General features: G+C 40.4%; 1 protein-coding gene across 12 annotated transcripts in view; it reads right to left on the bottom strand.

The window, feature by feature from the left end:
* Window positions 1-25,231, bottom strand: part of SCML2 (Scm polycomb group protein like 2) — a 76,542-nt gene that overhangs the window by 49,267 nt on the left and 2,044 nt on the right. For 4 of the 12 annotated variants that reach the window (XM_071812604.1, XM_065861942.2, XM_065861967.2 and 1 more), the window contains exons 2-3: window positions 11,520-11,626; window positions 4,836-4,904 (exon numbers count right to left, since the gene is read on the bottom strand). In XM_071812604.1, the coding sequence (XP_071668705.1) occupies window positions 4,836-4,904; window positions 11,520-11,541 (91 nt within the window). In that variant the 5' untranslated portion in view covers window positions 11,542-11,626. Of the gene's footprint in view, window positions 1-473; window positions 558-4,835; window positions 4,905-7,308; window positions 7,376-10,477; window positions 10,564-11,519; window positions 11,627-17,669; window positions 17,727-25,231 lie in introns of those variants that run through there. The other 8 variants (XM_065861996.2, XM_071812612.1, XM_071812613.1 and 5 more) reach the window with 7 other exon arrangements.

The raw sequence follows: 25,231 nt of genomic DNA, 5'->3' as shown, positions 1-25,231 counted from the left end.
AAAAAAACCCGAAAAAACAAATCAAAAACAAACAAACAACCCCACAACCTTTTAATCAGAATTTACCTTAATAAACTTTAAAGTACCAAATTCAATAAAATTAAACCTAGCAAAAAGAAAATGTTGGCTACATCCCAGCTTTCTCAGATCTAACATGATGTAAAAGCTGTAACTGTGAATCAGAGCCTCGCTGTGTTAAGGACTGTGTAAATGTAGACACTTCAGAGAGAGCACCTTCCACTGGGAAAAGTCCCTGTTCACCTCCTCTGAAAAAACTTATCTCCATATACCAGCACTTACCAAATTATCTCAATTGTTATAATAGCACTGTAAATTTGGTGGTGTGACCCAAAAGTACACAGGGAAACAAACAGTTTTGTTTGGTTTTTTTTTTTCCAGGGAACATTCACTAGAAAGACATGTAATGTAACACAAGCAGCCCACTGCAGATAAAGCCAAGAGGAAAATATTACCTGGCTCTTTGCTTTAAATCCTGGCTATCAAAATATCTTTCATCAAGCAGAAATGACCTGAAGTTTAAATTAGAACCTCTCCACCTGTGAAGATACGCTGTATTAAATTAAAGCTACGCTCTAGGAGATGGTACTAGTTATCACTTAATTACTGCAGTCATAGAAATAGAAGATGAATGTATGTTTGCAAGATGTAAGATGCATGTCAGGAAGATAACCACATTGAAAAAAAATCTCTACACTAAAAGCTTCTCTGTACTCTCAGTGAGCACAGGTAAAGAAGCAGTTGTTTTATATGTATTTCTAATTCTAAAGCCCCTGAAAACATGCGACTTCTGAGAAATATAAATCCTTAAGAAAACTAGCTCACACTAAATGATTTAACATGCATTTCTCTTCCCACTCAAACCTGCAGGCTGAATTGAACAGCTTAAGAAAAATCCATTATGCAACAAGCACAACTTCATAATCGACCAGCAAAGTGAAAACTAGAGAGAGAAAGGTAGTTTTTTTTTTACACAGAAGAACAAACCAGCATATAATAGAAACAAGAAACAAAAAAAAACCCAAAACAAAACACAAGCCACACCAGAAGGTAACTAGGACCTTTTGTAAAAAAAATCAACAGTTTGTAATCAATACAGGAGTGAGACTTTAAAACAGTGATCCAAGACAATCAGCATGGGCAAACAGCCTGACTAATGGAAAAATGGAAGAAAGAAGTTTATGCCATAGTTGCTTGCATTACTGGCAATAACCCATGGGTCAACAACCCTTGATGTTCTCTCCAGTGCTGTATCAATACCTTATCTCTTCTTGTCAAGCCTGTCAATCACAAAATAACTCAAGCTGAAAGGGTCCTCAGGAGGCCTCTAGCTGAACCTCCTGCTACGCCAGGGTCCCATCACCCTCAATGTAAAGACTTTTTTCCTTCCATCAAGCAGGAATTTCTTGTGCTCCAGACAATACGTTGCTTCTCATCCTTCCACCACACCTGTGAGAGGACCCTGTCTCTGTTCCCTCTACAGCCACCTGTCAAGTAATTGAAGACAGCAAGATGATCTTCCATAAGCTTTCTCTTCTTTTGGCTGAAGAAATCATTTTTCTTGTTTGAGTACCAGTTTTCTGCTTACATCTTGCACTTCGGCTCCTTCATTTTTCTTGGAGGACTGCAAGCCAGCTCGCTCCAGTATAGCAGCGTCCTCCTTGCTCTGGGGAGCTCCGAATTGAACACAGTACTCCAGATATGGTCTCACAATACCCAAAATCAGCAAACCCCTTCTCTCAGCCTGCTGCTTACAGTGTGCAGTTGACGTCTTTCACCACAAGAGCACACTGCTGGCCCATGCTCAGCTCGCTGCCTAACACAACAGGGGCCTTTCCTGCCAAATCGCTTTCCAGGCAGCCAGCTCCCCACTGGCCTGCGCCACGGCTCCCCTCTGCCTGGCTGCGGGACTCCCCATTCGCTTTTGCATCTTACAGGCTTTCTGTCAGCCAGTTCCTCTAGCATGGGAGGTCCAACTGAAGAGTAGCCCTGCCTTCCAGCCTACCAGATACTCCTCCCAGTTAAATGTTGACCACAAACCAGCACACAGTGTGTTCTGTCCAGTCATCCCTGCCTATCAGTAAGGCATAAAACAGCATCAGGACTAACAGTGATCTCTGAGAAATGCCACTAGCCACCAGCTGCCAGGAGGACTTTGTGCTGCTGGTCAAAAACCTTTGTGTCTGGCAGTTCAGTCAACTTTCCATCCACTTACTAATGTCGAAACAAACAACATCCACTGCTCTCCCCTTGTTTACAGAATGAGTTATCACAAACGGCAATCAGTCACGCATGGTTCACACTTGGCAAACCCATCTCAGCTGTTACTAACCAAATTGTTGCCCTTTACTCACTTGGAAATGGCTTCCAGGAGGATTTTCTCCATAGTCTTCCTGAAGACCAAGGTCAGGCAGGCCAGCCTGTAACTCCCCAGGTGCTCCCTTCTTGTCCTTCTTGACACTGAGCATACTGTTTGTTCTTTTCCAGCCATCGTGAAACTTCCCCAATCACTGTGATCTCTCCAAAATGTGAGAGAGGTCTCACAGTGACATCAGTCAACTACCTCAGCACCCTTGGAGACGTCCCATCTGCTCCCACGAATATGTGAACACCGAGTTTGCTGAAGTGCTCCCTGTCTTCTACTGTACATAATGCTTCAGTTTAGTTTAAGTCAAAATCTTACAAAATTTAAACGGAAGATTAAAACTATTATCTAAGTGTCACCTGTATATAGGTAGAGTTTAAGGTTCTGGTTTATTTAGGCTAGTTTAATACAGTATCACCACAGCCTAAACACTGTTTAAGCAGACAGAGCAACTAATGTCTTCTCATCTCATCACCAGGTTCCCTTGGCAGACATTTAGGACTTCTGACACAGATTCATCTTTTCTAGTCTTCATCCCACCACCTCTCTTCATCAAAGATGATGTTTCTCTTTAATTTTGGTTTACATACTCTTGCAAACATAGTAGATTGAGTGTAACATATTTCATATCCTGCTTTATACCTTGTACCTCCTCTGTATGTTGCAATAATTCAATTAGAATTTTTCTCCTCCTCCTGTCTTTCCCCACCTACTTTATTTTTTCACCTGTTCCTCTCACACCTCTGTCTCTCTCCTCCTCTTCAACTTTTCCTATCACACATCCCCCTGAAAACTCTGGAGATTTCCTGGATGTTAGCCCAAAGCATCGTAAGGCATCTTTCTTCATCTGGCACTAGGAGGTTCTCTCTTCTTCCTTGCTACTAACAAGCAAGAACACAGGATAAAAATTACCATCTCATCCATAGAAAACCAGAGATTTTGCATGATCTTGAGCAAGGCACTCCTCTCTAGGTGTTTGGCAGAGCTGAGTCTGGATTTCATGAGTAAATTCAGTGCTCAGACAGTAGATTAATAGCATAGTCTCAAGTGGAAAAACACAGATGACAGAATGAGGCTTGCCTGTTTAGCACTGCTTCTTCACAAAGCTTTTTCAACACTTTGCTCTCTACTGCAGAAGGAGGCAGAGACATTCTCCAGTGAGTCATGAAATATGGTTATCTTATCTCCATATGAGAAGCACACTTTGCTGGTAGGGGGTGTCTTATGGGGCTCCGTCTGTCATGTCAGACATGATTTTAAAACACAGACATGCTGAGGCCAGTTTGACTGGAGCTCCTCTTGCACTCCAGAAGAGGGAAAATAAGACACAAATACACTTCCTCTCCTGTCTCAGAGGAACAGGGAAGAATAAGAAAGATGACTGCTAGGATTCCAAGAAATGGAAAAATTAAATTGGGCAAATATAACAGCAGAAGTCTGTAGTATGGCTGGTGGTAACGGTATCGTATCTTGTACGCAAAGTCATCATCACCTCAACTACCCAATTAACATGTTATTAATAGTATCTCAGCATGTTCGCTCAGTGACTACACTACTTGTAAGGAACATCTCCGTTGATAGCCAAGCAAAGCTCTGAACCAGACCATCTATTAGGAGTCAGAGGGCACAGAAATGTAAGCAGACCAAGAGTTTAAGTAACCTAGGGATATCCTATCGAAAATTAACTAAGTACTCCTGAGAAGATTTTCTACTTTAGTCAATAGTATTCGTGACATTTCTTACTGCCCCAAATTCAAGCAACCTGAACATACTAAGTGTAGGTAAGGATGCTGCTGCCCTCTCGCTGCACCTCACAAAGGCTAAATTGCCAGAAAACCCATGTATATGCTGCCCTGTGGCAATTGTTGAGGATAGTAAGAGGCTGCCTACTAGATAGCAGAGGTTTGATAAGAAGCTGGATCATTTCTGGCAAGCATGTCATTTCCACAGTTTATTATAAACACAAACATTATTTGAAAACAGATTAAGCAAAATTAGAATCTCAGGCAATTTAATCCCATTAGCAATACTAAAAGCTCAGGCTATAAAACTGAAAAGCCTTTCTTTTACAACAGCAAACAAATTAAGGGAACAGAAGACAAACAGGGCAGAAAACGTATGAAACTGGGAAATATAAAACACAATCAGAAGAACAGACAAACCAGTAAATGATCTTAAAACAAAAAAAACAAAACACGTTTACACAGTGTCTTTGATTATTTATACAAAGAGTACCTGTTTTAGCTCTTACAACTATCAGGTTCAAGTCAAGCAGTTTCAACCATCATTTCCTATACCAAAACATACAGAGTTAGACAAAAGCAATGGTATGTTTTTAACTACCCAGCAGTAATAGCCAAAGAGACTGCAAAAAAGCCTCAGGAGACAGTACAATCTGAATACATGCTTTTAGGGTACCTTAACTAAATAACCTGATAGCTGCAATACCTACCACTTTTTAAAGACGGGTTGTTTGCCTGCTGATTCTTTCCATCTTTCTCTTTTTTAATATTCTTTGAATCTAAAAGACAAGATTCCATTACATAATAAATGTAATATTCACATCATAACGATGCCCAGCATAACACAGCATGCTTTCAAATAAAACAGAATGCCTTCTTCCAAAGATTGACTTTCCTTTATTCATTTCAGAGCATAACCAAAAAAGGTATTTGCACTATAAATTTAATCATTGCACTAATTTTCTTTCAAAATATATTGAGAAGTACAGCATGAAAAAGCAGAGCTTTTGACTGCTTCACAAAAAATTACCAGAATAAATCTAATTATAGAAAATATTGTATTAGCTCCACAAAGAGCTTTACTCAACCTACATGCAATTTGAGATCCTCAAGATCACCAGATAGCTTTTAAAATCTTGTTTAGACCACTATGAACCAACAAACAAGAAAAAGGAAAACCACCTTAAAAGCGTATTTCTGAGTTAAAGATTTCATTCTACATTCAAATTCCTGAATCCTGAAAATGCAAGCAGCTATCTCAGTGCACATTTCAGTTATTAGAAAAAACAAAAACAATATTCAGAATAATCTAACTTCTCTACCATTTGTATCTACACACACACAGAGAAGTTTGTCATTTAATTTTTGCTAGATTTCAGTATATATGAGACACAGAGGGGTATTGGAAAGCTAGAATAGAGAAGACAAAAGGAGTCAGTTCCCCCTGCTCCTTTCGGTCTTTAAAAAATGTGTTGGTTTTGTGACTTGCTTTTGACACTAGCAGGGTGAAATTCAAGCACAATTCACATATGACACTGAGCTGGCAAATGAAATGCAAACACATTTTCAGTTTTAAAACGTTATCAGTCTCTGCATGGCTAAATAACTCTCTTGGTTTGCAAATGGCTCAGCACAAGTAATGGGGCTGCTGCTCTGAGAAGGTGTCTCAGGTCGTGCCTCTGGCCATCCCAGTTAGCCCAAACTGCTGAAGGGATGACTCCTTTGTACCAAAAGACTGTATTAGTAGCTGCTTACTGTATCCACTTGCACTTAAGTCTTTAGCTATTGAACAGCTTACATTTGAAATAAAAATACTCCTAACCTAGAGCAAGAGGCATTTGGTGATCAGAAACACTTGAGATACGAGTTGTTCTGCAGCAAAGATTAAGCCCTGATAGCGTTTCTCTTCTATATTTTCTCTAAGAAAGGCTCTTCTTGAAACAGAGTACTGACGAGCAATGACTTCTTTCATTATTTATTTATTGAGGAACCACCATATTGTCAAGGTTTTGATTGCAGGGTGACAATAAAACCGTGGCAGATATATTGCTAACCCCCTCTCCCCCCACTTCCCCCTTCAGCCCCCCCGCTCCACCCTTCCCACTAAGGACAGACAATCGGGAGGGAAAGAAGGACAGAGAGAAGAGAGTTGGAAAAATTAAAAATGTTTTACTAATGCTACTAATAAGAATAGAGAAAATAATACAAAATATACAAAACCAATCTTGTAAGTCTCAGCAACTGCAGAGCCAGCACTCAAAGTCCTGGATTGGACTCTGCAGCCAACCGGAGCTGGATTCAGTCTCTCACTAGGCCTCAGTTCGCAGGGACGACCAGCAAGGTCCTCTCCTAATGTCGGCCATAAGAAAAAGGGGACAAGATCCTCATGATCTCCCACTTTTATATGAAGTATTCATGTGAATGGAATGTTATCCTCTGTTGGTCAGTTTTGTGGTCACCTGTTTCTCACTGTCCCTCTTGCGAGACGTCCATCCATTCTTATCAATAACCTCGCATTCCATTCCTATGTTTAACAAAACATGTATCTGGTTCTCCAGGAAAATGCAGCTAATATGACAGCTTTAGCTGACAGGCAAATTCACTAAAAGAGAAACTTGTTTTTAACAAAGCCAGGACACATATACAGCAAGAGCTGAATTGTGACAATCTTCTGTCATCAATCCCAAAGTCCCCTGTGGGTAAGTGAGGAGGGGATAAGCCATCCCCCTGGCCCTGTGTGAGGTAGGATGTGGTGCTCCTTCACCCAGGGCATAGCACAGGCCAGGAACCCCTCAGGGGCAGCCAAGCAGGACCTCCCCAGCCTGGGCCATCACACTGCCCCAGCCAGGAGCAACCAAGGGGGCACTGGGAGCAGCCCCAGCCCTGGGAACCCCACCGGGGCTGAGGCCAGGCAGGGACATGGGCCCATGGGTGGGCCCGGCCTCATGGTGCCCAGGGCCAGGCAGGGCTGTGGGGAGCTGGAGACCGACCCTGCTGAGGCCTCAGTAAGGCAGGGGCTGACAGCCCTGGGGGGCTGACATGGGGTCCTGGACTGGTCAGGGTGGGGAGAGGCCCTGTGTGAGGTTTGGCATGGCCACTAAAGCCTATTAGTGCACTCAGGGCTGAGACACCTTCCAAGAATAACTCAGACTCCACAGTCCCACAAAACATACAGCTACATACTTGCTCAAAACATGTGCAGATGCATCACCTCTTTCTCCTAAAGCAGGTAACGGAAGTACCCAAGACCCTTTGGAAAGAAAAGAAAATGCAATGTTTACTCCTTTACTTAGCCTACTTTCTTGACTTAACACACTCATTCTTTTGGAAAAAAATTGCTTTGAAGAATTTTCTACATCACTGAAAGCATTTGACAAGTTCTAAAGAAAAATCCTTACGGAGGTCAGCTTCAGAGATCCCTGCTGAAATGCTTCTGGATGGCGCCCACAGAGGAGTAACCCCAGTACTTCCTCAGGAGTAGGGCTTTAACCTACACAAGTGGACATCCTATGTCAAGACAACTACCAGCGGGAACATGAAAAGGGACAGAGGCAAAACCAGTCCAGTAGCAATGGCAAGGATAACATTCACCTCCCACCTACAGATCAAAGTATATTCCATCCAGATTCTTTGGGATTTATCAGAATCCAGCTAGTTTTCTACTGAGCAGTGACAATCACCAGCAGAGCCTTTGTTGTGCATTACAAGCTCAGTTAGTCTGGTCTTCCAAAAAACAGTCATGACACTGTCACAGACATCATGCTGGTGGCTTACAGAGTAGATAACTTCCCAATCCACATATTTCTGAAAAGGAAATCCAACACAGTCCCACATAAGAGACTTACTGAAAAAGACAACAAATAATGGCTTCCTGCAAACACCCAAAGCTTGAAAGGACAAAGTCATGAAAGAGCATCTACCCAACAGTGCCAGATTTCAAACAAAATTACAGCCTTTCATGATGAGAGATATCAAGAATAGGTGAAGGAATGTGAAAAACTGCAGCCTGGACACCAGATGATTTCTTGCTGAGAACCACCACCCAAACTACTTATTTCCTGTACCAGTTAGGTTTACTGCCTGTCTCACAAATATTACAGCAAATATGAATGCTGAAATGAAGCACTCTCGCCAATACATTCTTCTCATCATCAGCCATTAGAAAACTATGAGAATAAGAAGAGATGAAGACATTATTGAGAAGAAATTGATTCCTCAATAGCAGTTTAAATACCTATTTCATTTGAGGTGGAGGCTTCTTCATTCATAATAAACCCAAAGCACTGTCACTTGTTTTTGATGACAAAGAATCTGTTCTTTAAAACACCCAAGTAAAACTCAAGCAGCACATGCAGAAGCATCCAAAAATAAGTCTGAATAAAACAAAGATTGTTTACTCCCCTTGTTTTTACGCATTCTAGCTCTCAGTGTCAGGAAGATCACTAAAAGCTGGAGTGTTTTGTCTAAGGAGATAAAAAGCTACTGTAACAGTAAGAACTACTATACTGTTTTCACATGAGATATCCTGTATCTACTACCACCTCAGAATTCTCTCAGTCTATACTTCACAGTTGCTATTGATGCCTTGGTCTGGTGTGTCTCTTCCAATGGCAGCAGTCAAGGCAGATAAGAATTTATGGTTTATTTTTAAAAGCAACATTAAAGAAAATAAGATTAAAATTAAATTTCATAAACATGAAATACATGTGTGGGTTCTTTTTTGTTTGGTTTGGTGTTTTTTTTTATGTGCACGAATCTACATTTGACATTTCGATACCCTAAGTTATAGTAACTTTACTTTACAAGGGTCACTGAAAACAAAATTAAGACATGGAAGACTATTATGTCAAATCACCACGCAGAGGAAGATGACTCCCTCAGCATATGACCCTCAGTTTGGTCAAACTCTGAGGACAAACCTCAAAAATAAGGTTAGAAAAGATACTTTCGCAGAAACAAAGAATATTTTCTTTTCATCTACTTCACATAGCCACGTTCAAGGATTAATTCCCTCGAAGCTGAAAAGCAAACTTGAAAATGGGAACTTTATTTTTATGTTAGAGACAGAAGAGACTTCTTAATTGTAGAGTAACGAAGCTTGCAGTGACAAAAAAAAAAAAAATCATTATCTAGGATTCTCTCTTCATAAAGTCCATTTTTAAAGAGACAAGTTTGAGTTTACTTTCCATTGTAAAACACAATATGTTTTAGATCTTTTTGTCAAAATTGATGAATTAAAGTAAAACTCTGCTGCTGTGGACGTAATCACATGCTACTCAGCTCTCTTAACAGCAACAAAGAATAGGATATCATGTTCAAAGAAAAGCGTTAAAAATATAGTAATACATTTAAGTATATAGAGAGCTTATATATTCACTATGCAAGTATATATACCCACTTAGCCTATTACACATATAGGCTAAATACTTATTTTCAACAACCTGTAAAAGATTGTTTTCTCCTACGTAGCAAGGTCAGAACACACCATAAAAACAAAATTACAAAAGCAGCATATTTTATCATTCACCAACTAAGTTTTTCTACAGCACACTTCATAAACTAAAGCAGGAGATACAAAACAAGATTAGAGTAGATTATGTAACCTAGTGCTTTCTGCTTACCGATTCAAAACTTCATATGTTTACATTACTTCCACCCTATCTGCAACCACAGAATTCTTCTGCTGATAAGATTACTCAACAGAAGACAGGCAAGAGCAACCACATCTATCATCCAAGACATGAGAGACAAGGAAGAAACCAGACAAAGCTGTCTTGACTGGCAAGTGAATGCGACAAGAAAAAAATGTTACAATCAGAAAAGACCCCTTTAGAATATAAGGTCTGGCAAAGACAATCCTGGTGACCAGTGTGTAGTTACTCTTACAAACTCCAAAGTTGAACTGCAGCATCTCCTCCAAGATGCTTTAAAAATCCACAACACTTTTTTTCTGGGAAGAGTTAAACGTTCAACAAACAAGATGACTGCTTTGTCTGCATGCTGAGCAAGCATCACCTTTGTCAACAGTATTAGTTTTTACCACAGAATGGTGTGCTACATGAGGAGGCACAATATACCATCCTAGAAGACTTGCTGTTTGTTTTCCCTTCAATGTGGGAATAAAGCAATTCCCAGTCATGCTTTTGAAATTTCTGCAGCTCTTTCTTTGCCACCTTAAAGTCGTCAAACCCTGTCACAAATTCAAAACACATCAGGAGATGACTTCGTTCAAAGAAATCTCTTGTCTCTTCCTGATGGACGTGAAAAACCTTTGGGTAACAGAAACATTTGCTCTTCCCATGCCATGCAGTTACCTTCAGATGAAGCTTACTAAGGCAAACCCAAGACTTACATTGCTCAAGAAGTAGCTTTCTTCACTTCTTACTACACAGGGTTGTCAGCAACTTTCAGCTACCCTTCACCAAGCCTCAGCACACACAGTTTAGGATGTCAAGACAAAGTGAGTATGAAATGTCTCCTTTCCTTTCTTTTTGTGCTTCCCTAGTGGGATTCTTATCTGCACGGAACAGGGTGTCTCTTTTAGTATGTTTAGACAACAGGCATGAAGAAAACATACAAGAGAAGGGAACAGACTTCCTCCATAAACTCTTGGTGCAACAATTAAATGGATGACTCCTGCCATTACAGAAAATCTGTAGGCAAAAGACAATTATTTACCAAGGGAGTGCACAAGCACATAAACCAGCCTGGGCTGAAGGCAGAAAGTTCAAGAGAAGCACAAAAGTGTTAGCAGCATTTTATGGGGGAAGACTGCCCATCTGAAAGCTTTGAAAAGCAGCAGCAACCCGGTTTCAGACAGTGGATCTTTCTTTACATTCTCTTTGTTTCACCAACCCAAACACCCTTGTTACTTTTTAAGTCTCACTCTTTATTTTAGCCCTTTACGGACAATTAACTTCTGCAGATGTGACACAGCCTTCGTAGTACACTGTGCATTTGTGGATTAATTTCATCTTCAAGAGCTTGTGGAAGACAGCTGCTAATGCCATTTGTTGTGGTAAAATCTGATTCCTTGTACTACTTAGTTACCCTCCTGTTAAACTGTGTGCAGTTACAGAATAAAGCAGCACATTTTATTTAATATTATACTTAGACAGGTTCTTCAGTTTTGGTGTAGTATAATGGCTTCAATGCTGTCACAGGACAAAACTGCTTTGATTGAACTTGTATAGAACTCCAGGATAAACCAAATTTAGCACACTTACTCTAAAACAATGTGAAGTTTAACTTGCCTGTGTTCAATACACACCGTAACCTTTCCCCTTTAATCTAACAGTACAGTAATTGTCAAGTAATAACCTATCACCTTCGAAAAGAGAATTTACCAGGTTCCCTATTTTCTTTCGTCTTGGATAAAAGCTACCAGGCCTTACCTTTAGCTGCTGTTCTCCCCATGGTAACACTTCTGTGATCTTCCCTCTCACAATAAAAGGCTGAAGTTAAAAGACCAGTTAATTCTTCCTTTCAGCGCAACAGTTTCCTGTGGAGTAGTAATACAACAAGTTAGGGGGGAGGTTGTTGTTGGGGATTGAGTTTTCTTTTTTTGGAAAGGAGGACTTATTTTGTATTGGTGTACAATTATCTTACGGGTTTAAAGTTGCAAACGTTTGACAAGTTGTTTGTAGAAGAACAGTGTGTAAACAATAGCTCTATCAAAATAACAAGGGTACAGAAGAACCCAAACTTTTATTCCATTGGTTTAGACAATTTGTTTTACAATGATTTTGCCTTTTCTGTGGATTTCTCATACAAAGATACAAAAAATGCTTTATTCTTTTTCCTCCCCAGTAAATACTACTGGAAAATGGAACACTTACACATCACTCACTTTTCGTGCCTCACTTGCACAGAATTTAAAAATCCACAATTTAAACACCTTTGGGTAAAACACACACTGTCTTTCACAACTACAGCGGAAGGGGTAATAAAACCCTGATATAAGAGATCTGCACAAGGGCCCAAGTGCCCACTGATATCCCTGCCTGCTATCACTTGTAACAGAGCAGGGATGGCCTATTAGGGGAACACCAACTGCAGATAAAGGCAGTGAGCTGTAGTCTTGTAGGGTTTAGAAACTCGAAAGGTCAAATCAGTTAAGCCATTGTAAGGTAGCAAAAACAAACTTACTTTTTGTGTGTGTGCTACTGTGATTTTCTAGTCCAGCATCTAGTTTTTGGAACTTTGAAAGTATTCAATTCAAGTCAAACTCATTCGAAGCTCTTTAGCCTCAAAGCAACAAAGCCAGAAAGTTTATTATCCTTTTCCATTCACTGTTCAAGTAATAATGGGTAAAAATACATTCAATTTTCAGAACTATCTTATTTGATTGTTTCCTTTCAAGGAATTACCATAAGGTTAAAGTTGACATTATCAAAATTTCAAGATTTTTTTATAAGTTTGAATATGTTTAAACGCTTTCCAATATTAATTATGCCAAAGGTAAAATTTGTAAAAGACAAACCTTTCTAGAGTTACATAAAAGGAATAACAGTTGAAAAGCAAGGTATTTACTTGGAATTTATCAAAACTTATACTCACATGCTAAAAAAAAGTAATTACACATGCATAACACATACAAGAGAGGTGTCATATAGTCAAGTATTTTCCAGAAACTGTGACATTTCAGTGAAATTTTAAAGAACTTGCATGGTATGATGATGGATTGCATGATGAAAACTTCATACAGTGCAAGTCCCATTGCTAAAACTAATCAAACTAATTAAATATGGTTTTTAAAATGCCAGTGACTGACAAATTATTTAGTTTATGTGTGTGCTGTGTGTGAACATGCTGGACAGTTATTACAAAATACTCTCGAGACCTGAAAGCAGTTATAAATAAAACTGAATACGAACATAAAATAAGCAGGTTTTGCTACACAATAGCGTTCATACTATAAGTGATCATCAGGATTAAGAACAGAAATCCTTTAAAGCCATCAAATAAATTTGAAATACTTGATACTTTTGCAGACTCCCCCAAAAATTCAAAGCTTTTCCGCTGCAAGTAATAAATTGCGAAAGGTGATGCGGAGTCAAAGTAACTGTTTTTACAGATTACTTTAAAACAGTGCATGTTTTTTATCTTTTTGTTCCAAGTACCAGATTGCACTTGGTGCAGTAATAAAGATTCCAACCCCACAGTGATAGTCATCAAGTTTAGCACAACCGGAGTGTCTGTCAGAACATAAAAAGGATTCCAGCTTTTCATTAGCTTGTGTTGTGCCAGATAGGCTATTTTACAGCATGCCCACCAGCCTGCTAAAAATATAAGACAACTGAAAGTTCTGAAAGCACTGTTTGAAACAGGACAAACACAACTGCAGGAATACAATACATCACTGTTCCAAAGAGATGCTACTTAAAAGCCAGTTACACCTACAGTATTCAGTTTAGAGCCACTATTAAATTAGCTTGTAGATAGCACTGTTTGTCACAGAAAACATTCACAAATGGTATTTCCAAGCCTCTCTCTAACAACCACTACGTGCTGCTGAAATACAGTAAACCGAAAACCAGTTACCTCCAAAACAGAGCTGGGTCAGTCTGAGACAAAGTGCAACTTTTTTTACAGGGGCAGACCATGGAACAGCTTTCCATCGCCTCGTGTAATTAAGCAGTGACCCGCAAGTTAGTCCTTCACTAACCAAGACAGAGTCCTCTCATGTTGCACTCGCCATCCCCAGCCTGACTTGGGCCACAGCACAGCCAGCACAGAAGAGAAGAGAACCACCAGCAAACACAGGTGAGAAACCTCCAGGGATGTTTTGGCAAAATGACATAGAAAAGGGCAGAGCTCAAGGCACTCTTGTGCGTGCCCCTCAGCAAGCAAGCTTAGGCAGTCATACAGAAAGCTGGGGTTAAGAAATTAATCTAGAAGCTTCTAGAAATAGAAGGCAGGAACAAATGACACAAAACAAGGCCAGGAATATACGAGCAAACAAAGAAATGCAATGGCAAGCCTGAAGTGTAATGGCATTAAGATGCACAAAGCAGCAGAATGAAAACCAAAGGAACAAAACCAAGCTAAACATAGTAACAGAAAACACTCAAAGCCCTCTGATTTAGGGAATGGAAGTACAGAACCCATTCCGTACACCAAGGAGAAACTGTCGTAAATTGGGGGGGGGGGGGGGGGGGGGGAGGGGGGAATACTCCATGAACCCCAGGATAACATTAAATTCATCATCAACGTATCTTCAATTTAAAGAGCTGTGGAGGATCTCCACACTCACAAACTGTATTATTTACATCACTTACATCTCAATTTATCCTGTAAACCAAGTTCCACACTTTCACCTATTAGGTTCCCTTACATCAGTTACTATTTTTAAAATCAGATGGAAAGCATTCATCTGCCTTTAATTCCCTACCGAAGTTTTTATTGTTAATCCCCAAATCACTGCTACTAGCCACCTCCCACTGTGTGAGCCCTATGTCAGAAAGCAGTATATTAGCAGACAAGCCTAAGCTTTCACCCTCTCTGCATTGCTACTACATAATACTAGGTGTCAGAAAACAAGACAGAAAACATTTTTTCTGTCTAAATTTGCTCTTCTCATTTTGAAAGAATTACTCAAAGGACACATAGCGCTATATTACAAAGCAGCTAGTATTCTACAGAAAAATGTCAAAATAATTCTCTGTTTTGCTTGCTGAACATCTCCATTATCCTTCTCACTGTAAGCCAGACACTCAAGTAAGCCGAATGTCCTGAAAAAAATCCTGCATACTTAGGGCTTCCCAGTGCAAGTTTATCTTGACAGCTGTCCCCTCATGAAAATACACAGCACAGAACTAGGGAGACAAATGTAACATTTAAAAGAAGCTGAAGCAACTACCAGATTGTGAGTTTAGTACCCACCAAAAAGATTAAGGTTTTTGTATCAACGACTCTGCACCTCAGGCTCAGAGGTAAGGCAGAAACAGCAGTTTCAGGACCGGTCAGCTTTCTGCCCCCACCACAGGTGTAACTGCAGTAACTCAGAAGTCACCGCTGCCATCCTCAAGGGTGGAAGGGATAGTCAACAGCGGGCAGCCCCTGCTGGAGAGGGACTGAGGCTATTCTGTGATATAGAAATTCAGTGCAGAAGAGGAATCTTGCAAAACAGCCATTCTGAAGCACTGATTAAGTTCTTCTTAACTTTAGCTTGAAATACCAGCAGCCACTTTTCAGGCTATCTCTGAACAGGGAGTTTATACTTGCCCCTCTCCTTTCTTCATTCACTTGCTTCCACAAATACTTCCAGATCAAACAACCATACGCAAGGAGGGGGAAAGAATCATGCACAGTTTGAGCAGCAAAACCACTTAGAGACAGAGGCTCAGCATAAGCAAAGCAATAATCACCCCAGTCTTTCACCTGCACAAGTCCTACATTTGCTTTCACCACCAACATTCGTGTGCTGTGAGCCAAAGAAACCTCGGAGTTACCATTTAAAACTGCTGGCCAGTATGACCACACTACCTATTGATGTTCCTCGACACCTTCTTGCCGTTTGTTATGGCAAACAAACACTGCAGAGAGCCCTTCAAGAAAAGGACCTGTACAGTCTCTGCCATGGTTCCCACTCCAGCCTCCACACGTGGGTAACATGTACCTACAGGCAACACTCGCTTCCCAAACAAGCAGGAGTTTTTCCTCAAAGTGAACCACATTCCTTCATGAAACTGGAACACTTTTTTAAAAAACCTAATCACCTATTCATCTGCTATCTGATAAATAAATACCCTACTTCATACCATTTTCACAAGGCTTTGAAGGGCGGAACAGAGGCAAAGAAAGTAAGTCTTAAAAGGAATATTTCTGTAACATGCAATACTTCTAAGCCCCCTTGAAAATTCACTTTCTGGCAAGTTACCCAGTATGTAGACTCATTTAGTATACTTCAAGACACAACAGTATCTACTTGCTTATTTCTGTAATAGATGGAATCAGTAAAAACCTTCTAGAGCATACTGTGGCATTGTTATAGAAAAGTGAGATCTCAAAGGCTAAAATAAACAAACTTTACATTTGCATGAATGTATCAGAAGATTCTACAATTTAACACAAGCTTTGTAGTCTTGTAGTCGTAAAATCAGTATTATTTAGCATTACACATACACAACTTCAAAACAAAACCTAAAGATCAGATCTTCTTTCACTTAGGTACACAAATATACAATCACTTGGTGTTCTGACAAGAATTTTGATCCAAGCTGGACTCCCTTTTAGTTCACATTTGGTGGGGGGCAGGGGAAAGTGAGACTGTTTCAAGGAAAGGAAATTAAACTTCCATGTTTTCATGTAAAAATAGAGCTAGGAAAGATAGATTTTTGTCAAATTTAGAGGCTTCCAAAAGAGCAAATATTAGCTAGCCATATGTATTATTACAACAACTAAGTCTGAATGTTAAGTAAGCTGTTAAAGGAACAGAGTGGGTACTTAGGGCTTCACAAATATAATTTTGTAATGTCATTTGCCTTAACATCAAGAAGAAATTTTCTGCACTTCCAAAATGCCTCAGAAAGTCACCAACAGTGTACTGCTCACTATTTATGAAGTGATTAGCATAAACAAACTTTTAAGCTGTCAGCAGTAAAATACTGCCTGTAAATGTTCTGCCCTCTCTCCAGGTAAGTTTACGATCTGCTTTAGAATATGAGCAACTGTAATTACAGCAAGCCATACATTTAAGGACTACAAAAATCTCTCTAAACTCTCAAACCATACTAAGTGTATTATTCAGTACAGATCAAGGCAATGTGTATTTTTAAAAAGCAACACTAACAAGGTTTAGACCAAAGGTTTGTCCCAAAAATTCCCAAAACAAGAAATAAAAACATATAAATGAGAACAGCAGAAAAGTGAGGTCTCCAACTTAAACAGCATAGCTTGTATCAACACAGAACAGAAACAATTTATGTCATGCAGATTCCAACAGTTACTAATTTGACAGTAATTTTAAAAATTAACGTTTAGAGCTGCTCTATGGCTACCAGTGGAAAATAAAAACAGCTTCTCTCCTCTCTCCCCCGTCTCCATCCTGCTTTAAAAGACAGAAGATGTGGGGTTGTAAAAACCTGAAAAAGGAAATGGTATGTGTGAAGTCAGCAGTTCAGCAAAGCGGCTGACTGGCCGTTAACAGCTTTAAATATTCTTAAAATGCCAGTCTTCCCACATGAAAGGGTATTTTAATGTTATATTCAAATAAATCAAAATTACAGCTCACAGCACTTACATTTCTATCTTAAGTAAAACTGCCGGCTTTAGTAGTTTACTAGTATTTATTTACAGTAGCACAAGAATTCAACAAATTGTTTAAACATTGTGGTGAATACAGCTCACTGAAACCTCTGTGCTGTTTTCCACTTCCCCCTGCAAGCCTGGAATACTCTTCCTGAAAACATTCATCACCATTATTCAGCCTGGCTTTGTTCAAATGCCTAAACCAAATTTCTTTCATCAAGCAAACTAATTATGTACAAAAAAATAAAACCCAAACAATTCTGTATTATTAGCACCATCTAAGAGCTACATACCTGTGTGAAATTCTCTCTACACGCAGATACATCTCCTCTGCCTTCAGCTCAGCCTCCCTGGACACAGAAGAGAGCTCTCAAACTATTTGTTCTGTGAGGCACCAAGCATACTTTTAGCATAGTGTAAATACAGCAGGTAAGGGAGAAAAGAAATCACTGTTGCAAACATCGTAAGAGATGCCCAGATGCTAGAGGTCTCCACAGAGCTTGTCTGCGCTTGTCTTTGGCAGAAAACAAGCAATACCACCAGCTTTAAAAGCAGCAGAGAGGGTATGTGTACATAAGTGGATGGGGGAGCGGGGGGAGACATGCAAAGGAGGGATGGTGGAAAAAGGATTTTACAACCTCTTAGGCAACTTGGGCTTCCTCCCATCTACATTGCCTCCAAACTTGAAAAGGATTGGAAGCTCAGTTCAGGTATGATCTATCAGAGCCCAGTCTGCAGACCGCACAGTTGGCAAATCTATCCCTGTGGTCCACTTTTTATCCATTCAACAGAGTATCTAGCGAAATGCAAGTACCTTTAGCCTGATGCAGAAACCTATGAAAGTCAAATAGAGCACACAATTTATTGATTTTTTTTTTTTTTCATTAAAGGCATGGAGAACAGTTTTGGGACATTTCTGCACAGGACTGGTCTGCCACCAGCACCCCAGGTGGAGTCAACTGGTTTCAGAGCAACACACTTGCCTCCCCTTGTCTTGTACTCAATGCCAGCAGCAACACACTTCTGCTACTATCCTCTTCCAGTGCTTAAAGTATCTGTTTCACTCTCCCCACTTGAGAACCCAAACAACATAGCGCTGGCTGGGACTCCCTGCCACTGGATATTAACAAAGACAGAACTTGCCTCACTGCGTGTATCTGTTGCTGCAACACACTGTAGTGTACCCTGGCTTATACATGGGGACAACTACATTGGTCCCACATACTGGTGTCTCATCAGGGTGTGAAGCCAAACCAACCAGAACTAAATAAACCCTTAAGCAATTTCCTGATAGCTCCCCCTTGCAGAGGATGTTTCTGAAGGGAAAAAACCCCAGAGAGCTGCTTCAGTCTCCAGGCACAGCCACATCCCCACACTGGGTTCACCGGTGCTATTTCCCCAACTTCTTATTTCTCTAACTAGAATGGAAAATCCTTCTTTAACCTCCTTCCACAAGGGAGGGAGATCATCCTCCACGGAGATGCCACTGGAAATATTTGTCCATCTGTTTGGACGAGCATTCATAAGGACCATTCAGTGCTGCTAGACATTTCTGCAGCTAACACAGTGCTGACAGGTCAGAAAAGACAATTCCTTGGGTGCCAGGAGGACCAGACAGCTGCAAATGCTCAGCCGTAGTATTTGCCGTACTCGTCAAAAATGGAAGAAGGTGAAAAGCCCAACGCATCAGGAACATCCACAGCAAGTCCATCTCTCTCTTCCCCACTTCCTGGACAACCTTTTGATTATTAAAAAAAAAAAAAAAAAGAAAAAGAAAAATAAAGAATTAAAAAAAAAACAAAACAGGTGAGACAGGAGGTAAAGAGCAACTTCCACCACCTCTTCCTCAGCACGGCTGCACAGGTGGCACTGGCTGTGTGCAGCTCCAGGACACGAGAGCACCTCCCTTTCAGTTGCTTCTGGAGATCACCTTTCTGGAGGCAATTCCTCCTCTTTCTTCAACCCCATACTTACACCACTGAGCACTGGAGAATATTCAGACAAGGACCTAGGTAGCATTTTTGTACAACAAGCTGTTAAAACAAAACAAACAAACAAACAAAAAAAAATCACACGCCAACACCACATACAAAGTTTTCCAGCTAATTATAACACTGTTTATTTTGTGATTAAAACCAGTACATATCTTCTGATCTTTCCAGAAAACTACTGTCTGCTTCTGTATAGCACTTCAGTGCAAGGTACACATACAAGACATTTGGCGTGAGGAGTACCATCAGAAATACTACAGCACTTTTAATCTCCGAGCCTCTGACAGAGAATAGTGATAATACGGAGTTCCACCCAATTTAGCAGCTCTGATATCCTTTCACATTCCTCCACGTACAAGACTTGCTTTTACAAACTGTGCTTTTTAAATGGGCTTTTAAACGTGCCCCAAGAACTGCACTCCTTCCACTGAACCTTCCTGCATTAATCTCTGATAGATTCCATACAGCACATAAATAACGGTACACGCTTCATTTTAGGTATGCACCTCATTAAAATGGCGCTGCCCTCTTATAGTAAGTTTTATAAACTTCAGATGCTCCCTGAACTAATGTATGCTAGAGATGATGAAAGGCTCAACCTAGTCCTTGCCCGGCACTAAAAGGGATATCATATTACCTTGAGAAGACAACAGACTTAGGTTTCCATCAAAGTTCATCCCTTTCATGAAAAGACTGAATTCCCTTGGTATCTTAAACCAAATTTGACCTGATTTGTGAAACTGAAGGCCTAGAATCAAGCGATTTAACACAGGCATCTACCTTTAATGCCACGCTTTGCTTGGTTTTAGATGACAACATACAAATGGAGAGCTGCAGAGAAAATACACCATTTACGGGTGAAAAATACCAGCTCAAAACACTGTTCATACTTAAGCTGCATATAACATTACTCTAACAAATCTGAAAAAGTACTTTAGGATTAGTTTGGACATAAGATATCTAGACGGCATCTTCCTTGGGCAGTAGAAAGTCTATCCTCCTGCTAAAACAAATGGAAAAGAACCAAAATTCTGTTAAAGGTTCTAGTATTTCAGAAAGACTTTGATATTGGGCTCTGCAAGTAATTCTGAACAGCGTGAAGAGAGTGCTTGGAACAACCACAATAAGCACACACTAAGTAGTGCACCAATTTAGCTCCAAACGATCAAACACCATCCATAAAGTGGACGTCTCCATTAAAGTCCAGAACTATGAATCAGTCTTGAATCTACACTCCTGAAATATGATACACACATAATTTACCATGACAAACAAGTGTATACTTCTTCATTCAGATCCAAGTTTAGAAAATACTGGATTTTTTGGTCCTATACCAAAGACACAGAAACTAAAGCTGTTACTTTTCGTGACACAGGGATCTTGGAAGAAGAGCTGCTAAAGCTGGTAGATAGTATATGCCCTCTACTACAAATTGTCTAGTTGTATATACCTGTGCCCAATGTCCACTGTATACAAGAGAAAGTATCACAGAAAGCCCAAATAATAGAAATAAGGCAGCTTGCAAAGACAGTTGCTACCTTCTGAATGGCTGTGATGCAGCTCCTGATCTTCCTCCAGATCTACGTCCTTGTTGACCAAGCAGAAAGACTAACAACAAAGAGATACAAATACCTCTGAGGGCCACCATCACCATTTATACATTGGTTACTCTTTGGTGGTACACCCTCTGCAGATAAAAGGGGAGCCTGCTCACTCTTGGCTCAGATACCTGAAGCAACCCCTCCGCTGCTGCAGCCTCAGCTGCCTGGTAACAAGGACATACTGTCCCACAAGGTCCCCCAGAGGCAGCTGGCACAAAGTCCCTTTGCCCATCCCACGAGGCAATAAATAGATATCATAGAATCATACAATACCAAGTTGGGAGGAATCACAAGGATCATCTGGTCCAACCTTTCTTGGCAAAATACACATTCTAGACAAGCTAGCCCAGCACCCTGTCCAGCTGAATCTTAAAAGTGTCCAATGCTGGGGAATCCACCCCTTCCCTTGCTAGATTATTCCAATGGCTGATGGTTCTCATTGTGAAAAAATTCCCTCCCCAGGAGTAACTTGCAGCCATTATCCCTCTTCTTTTTTATTTGACTCCTTGTAAAAAGGGAGTCTCCATCTTCTTTGTAGCCACCCTTCAAATTCTGGAACATACATATATATATATACACACACACATATATATATACATACACACACACATATATACACACACACACATATATATACATATATACATATATATACATATATAAAGAGAGAGAAAGATTCAAAGAGATCATAGAGATACAGGACCCAAGTTTTAGGCAACGCAAAGGGTATATGTGCACACACACACGTGCACGTGGGGCTGGAGCCGGTCGCTCACCACGTTCCTCTTGCTGCAGCATTGCTGACCCCAGGCACCGGTGCTGCAGAAGCGGGGGGCAGCTCGCCCACAGCCCCTGCTGCACACCCAGGTCAAGTCACCTGGCACATGCACGACGTGCACACACACAAGAAATGGGATTCACACAGAAATATCCTCTTAAAAGAAACAACAACTTAAGGACTTAACTGTTTTAGTTTTTGGAGCCTTTATCTAATGCACATGAATCATCTCTCTGCTTAGACGTCATAAGTAAAGCTGTTCACACACACCACACGTACTTCACCATTATCAGTCATTGCTACAATGAAAAAATAAACCTAACTGCAGACAACTAATATTAAAGCTTCCTACCACTACATCAAGATAGCACCAAATTATAGAAGCCTTGAACCTTAAAAGAAGCCTTCAAAGAAGGCATACAAATTTTATGACTAAAACACTCATATATCAAAACACAAATCACAATAAAAAAAGAGACATCCACCAAATCATATTGGAATGTTAACAAATACTCTGGGACTCCAAATTACATTGAGCCAAACTTCAAATCAGAAGTATTTGAAAAATACCAGGACTTCAACATGTAATGAAAACACCTGTAACACTTAAGCACAAATAATTTTCTATTCAACATTTCTGTTGCTTCATATTTACAAGTGGCTCTATGTGGCAGGATGCAAACCCCCCTCTCTCCCCCTCCCTCCTTCAGTATTGAAGGAGTAGGCACATCTCCCTCTCTCTCTGCTGTTTGAGGTTAACAGCTTCTTTTGTTTGGCGTCAGTGAGCTGCTGGGTGCCTCCAGCCAGTGTGGGGGATTTTTGGAGGCTTCAGAGGCACTCCACAGCCAGTGTGGGGGTGCAGAGAAGCTTCTGGAATGCCTACACTCAGATCTGATCAGCCTATAAAAAACGGGATTCTCGTCGAGACTCCGCCCATTGTCAGGGGTCTCTCGGAGTGCGACAAGACATTGCTGCCGAGAGCCCCCTCCCCAGGATGGAGACTCCGCTTGCCTTGCTGCCACAGGTGTGAGTAAAATTTCTCCTCACAGGATTGCGAGTGTATTTATACTTTCCGTGCACATATGCACGTGTAACTTTCCGTGCTCAATATGAGCACGTGTAAAATTAATCCTCGCACAATCACGAGTGTATTTTTCTCCCGTGCTTCCACATAAGCATGTGTAACTTTCCGTGCACATTTGTATGCATACTTTCTGTGCTTAATACAAGCACGTGTACTTTTCGTGCACATTTGCACGTGTAACTTTCCGTGCTCAATACAAGCACGTGTATAAATTATTTCCTCGCAGAATCACGAGTGTATTTTCCTCCCGTCCTTCCACATGAGCACGTGTAATATCCCGTGCACATTTGCACGTGTAAGCAAATTAACCCTCGCCAGATTGCGAGTGTATTATAAATTTACCCTCGCAGGATCGCGAGTGTACTAACTTTCCATACTCACTAAGAGTACGTGTATCTCTTTAAAATAATACCGCACCGTGTTCAGGCAAGTGTGTACTCCTCCCAGACTCGGAGACTGCTCCTGCATTTTTTTTGGTGAAGCCACGTGCATGCACACTGTGGACCACCTGTTGTATTCGTTGCCACCCCTTAGTAATTTTCCTCCACTGATATCCGAACCTATATTTAAGTCACTTTTGGAGTGCTAAAACCCTGCTTCTCACTGGTTTAATAGAAGTTGGTTTGGACCCTGTTGTCCCTTAAACTAACCTCAGGGTGCCTCCGTGACACGCTACTAAGTCTCAACAACTTCATAAGGGATTTTCTGGCTTTTCCCACATGCCAGAAAAACCTTGGTCTTCTGTGCCATTTATGTCGCATGTCTTACACTTTAAAGAACACAAATGGCACAGTCCTCTACATTTAAGATTTTAATCTCTGGCAGAAGCAATCGGTGCTAAGGCTGGGTGCCTAGGGTTATTTCTTTCAAATAGGAATAAAACAAACTTCAAACACCCCGTGGATGCAGATATCAAGAACCTGGTTAACAGCCTCCCTTGTGTAAACTCAAGCACTGTGCCAGTCTCTACTTGTCGTTTGTTCTGTATTTACACTTAGAAATGTTACAGTAGACTGTCAAATGGTATTTTCAAAGGTTATCTTAAAACATGCAAGAATAACTGTGTATTTCACCCATCCCTGTTTGAGGTAGGTGTATCCAGACAAACAAGAAAACCAGCTGCAGTGTCCTGGACAGTTAACTAGAAATGTCATTTCCTGTTAGTGATGCTATTTAATATCAAGCAATAATTACTGAGGACTTGATTTCTCCCTGTACATCCACTTCATTATGGATTGACTGCAACAGTAAAGTGAGTAGACACAGTTCACTCACAGCTCACAAGCCCATTGGAATAGTAAAAAAACAATGAGACAAAATTGTGAGAAAGACATCCATGTACAAACAGCAGCAGGAGACATCTAGTTTGCTTCAGGCTTTTTCACATTCTCTCTTCTTAAGTAAAGCTGCATCTTTTTCTTATACACGCAACTTTTAGACAGATATTGGACTTAATACTTTCTCAATACTACAAATTTCACTCTAGCAAAGACAAAATTACACTTGGTTTTGTAAAGAAAATACTCTGCAACGTTTCTTTAGAACTGAGGCAGCTACTCCAGAAAACAATACCTCTGCCTTATGAGAGCACAGTAGTTGAATGCAGCAAGGACAGCTGCAGCAAAGGGAAAAAAAAGGTGGCATCTGCACATTCAACTTAAGAACATACAAAGTCTGAGGAAACATATTTTAGTGAACTGTCATTGCTTTTTCTCTTAACCTGCCTACATCAAGATCAGTGCTTAACATAGAATCAAATTTTAAGACCACAGACAGTCACACTTCTGTATCTACATGGCTAATTAGCGTGAAAGTAATTTACATTTGCAGCTATAACAGATAATCAAAAGCTATAATTTGTTTTTTTTCTGAATCTGAACATGACTTTGAAAGTATATAATATCAAGCAACCCGAAAGATATTTACACCGAATAGAAAACTAGAGCATCAACTCCATCAGCTGAGTCTTGGAAAAAAAAAAAATCAGTAAACATTACTTTTGTATTCAAAACCAGACTATGTTAAAGCTAAAAGCCGTAACAAGTACTTCCAGTTCTCAACTTCAGTTTTACCATATAGTCTTCTCTGGTGCCTCCTGCTTGCATCACTGCAAAACTTTCCATAAATAAAGCAGCAACAGAAGAGTCTTCAACGTGCTGCTTCTTTGCATCAATTTAAGTAATATCATCCTTAAATAGTACTTAGTGCTTACATTTTATAATACTCTAAGGGAGAAAACCAGCTCCCCATGTCCCCCAGCACACAGCCTGGTTGTACGACTAATTTCCCTGGACAAGCTGCCAGCCACTCCACTCCCGTGGGCTGTGAGTTGCTGTGGTCTGAGCAGTGCTCGATGCTGTCCCAGGGAGAACTCGTAAGACACAACACGTTCACTCCCCTA

The sequence above is a fragment of the Patagioenas fasciata genome, chromosome 1 (assembly GCF_037038585.1).
Source record: "Patagioenas fasciata isolate bPatFas1 chromosome 1, bPatFas1.hap1, whole genome shotgun sequence".
Taxonomy (NCBI): domain Eukaryota; kingdom Metazoa; phylum Chordata; class Aves; order Columbiformes; family Columbidae; genus Patagioenas; species Patagioenas fasciata.
This window is presented reverse-complemented; position numbering and strand designations above follow the sequence as displayed.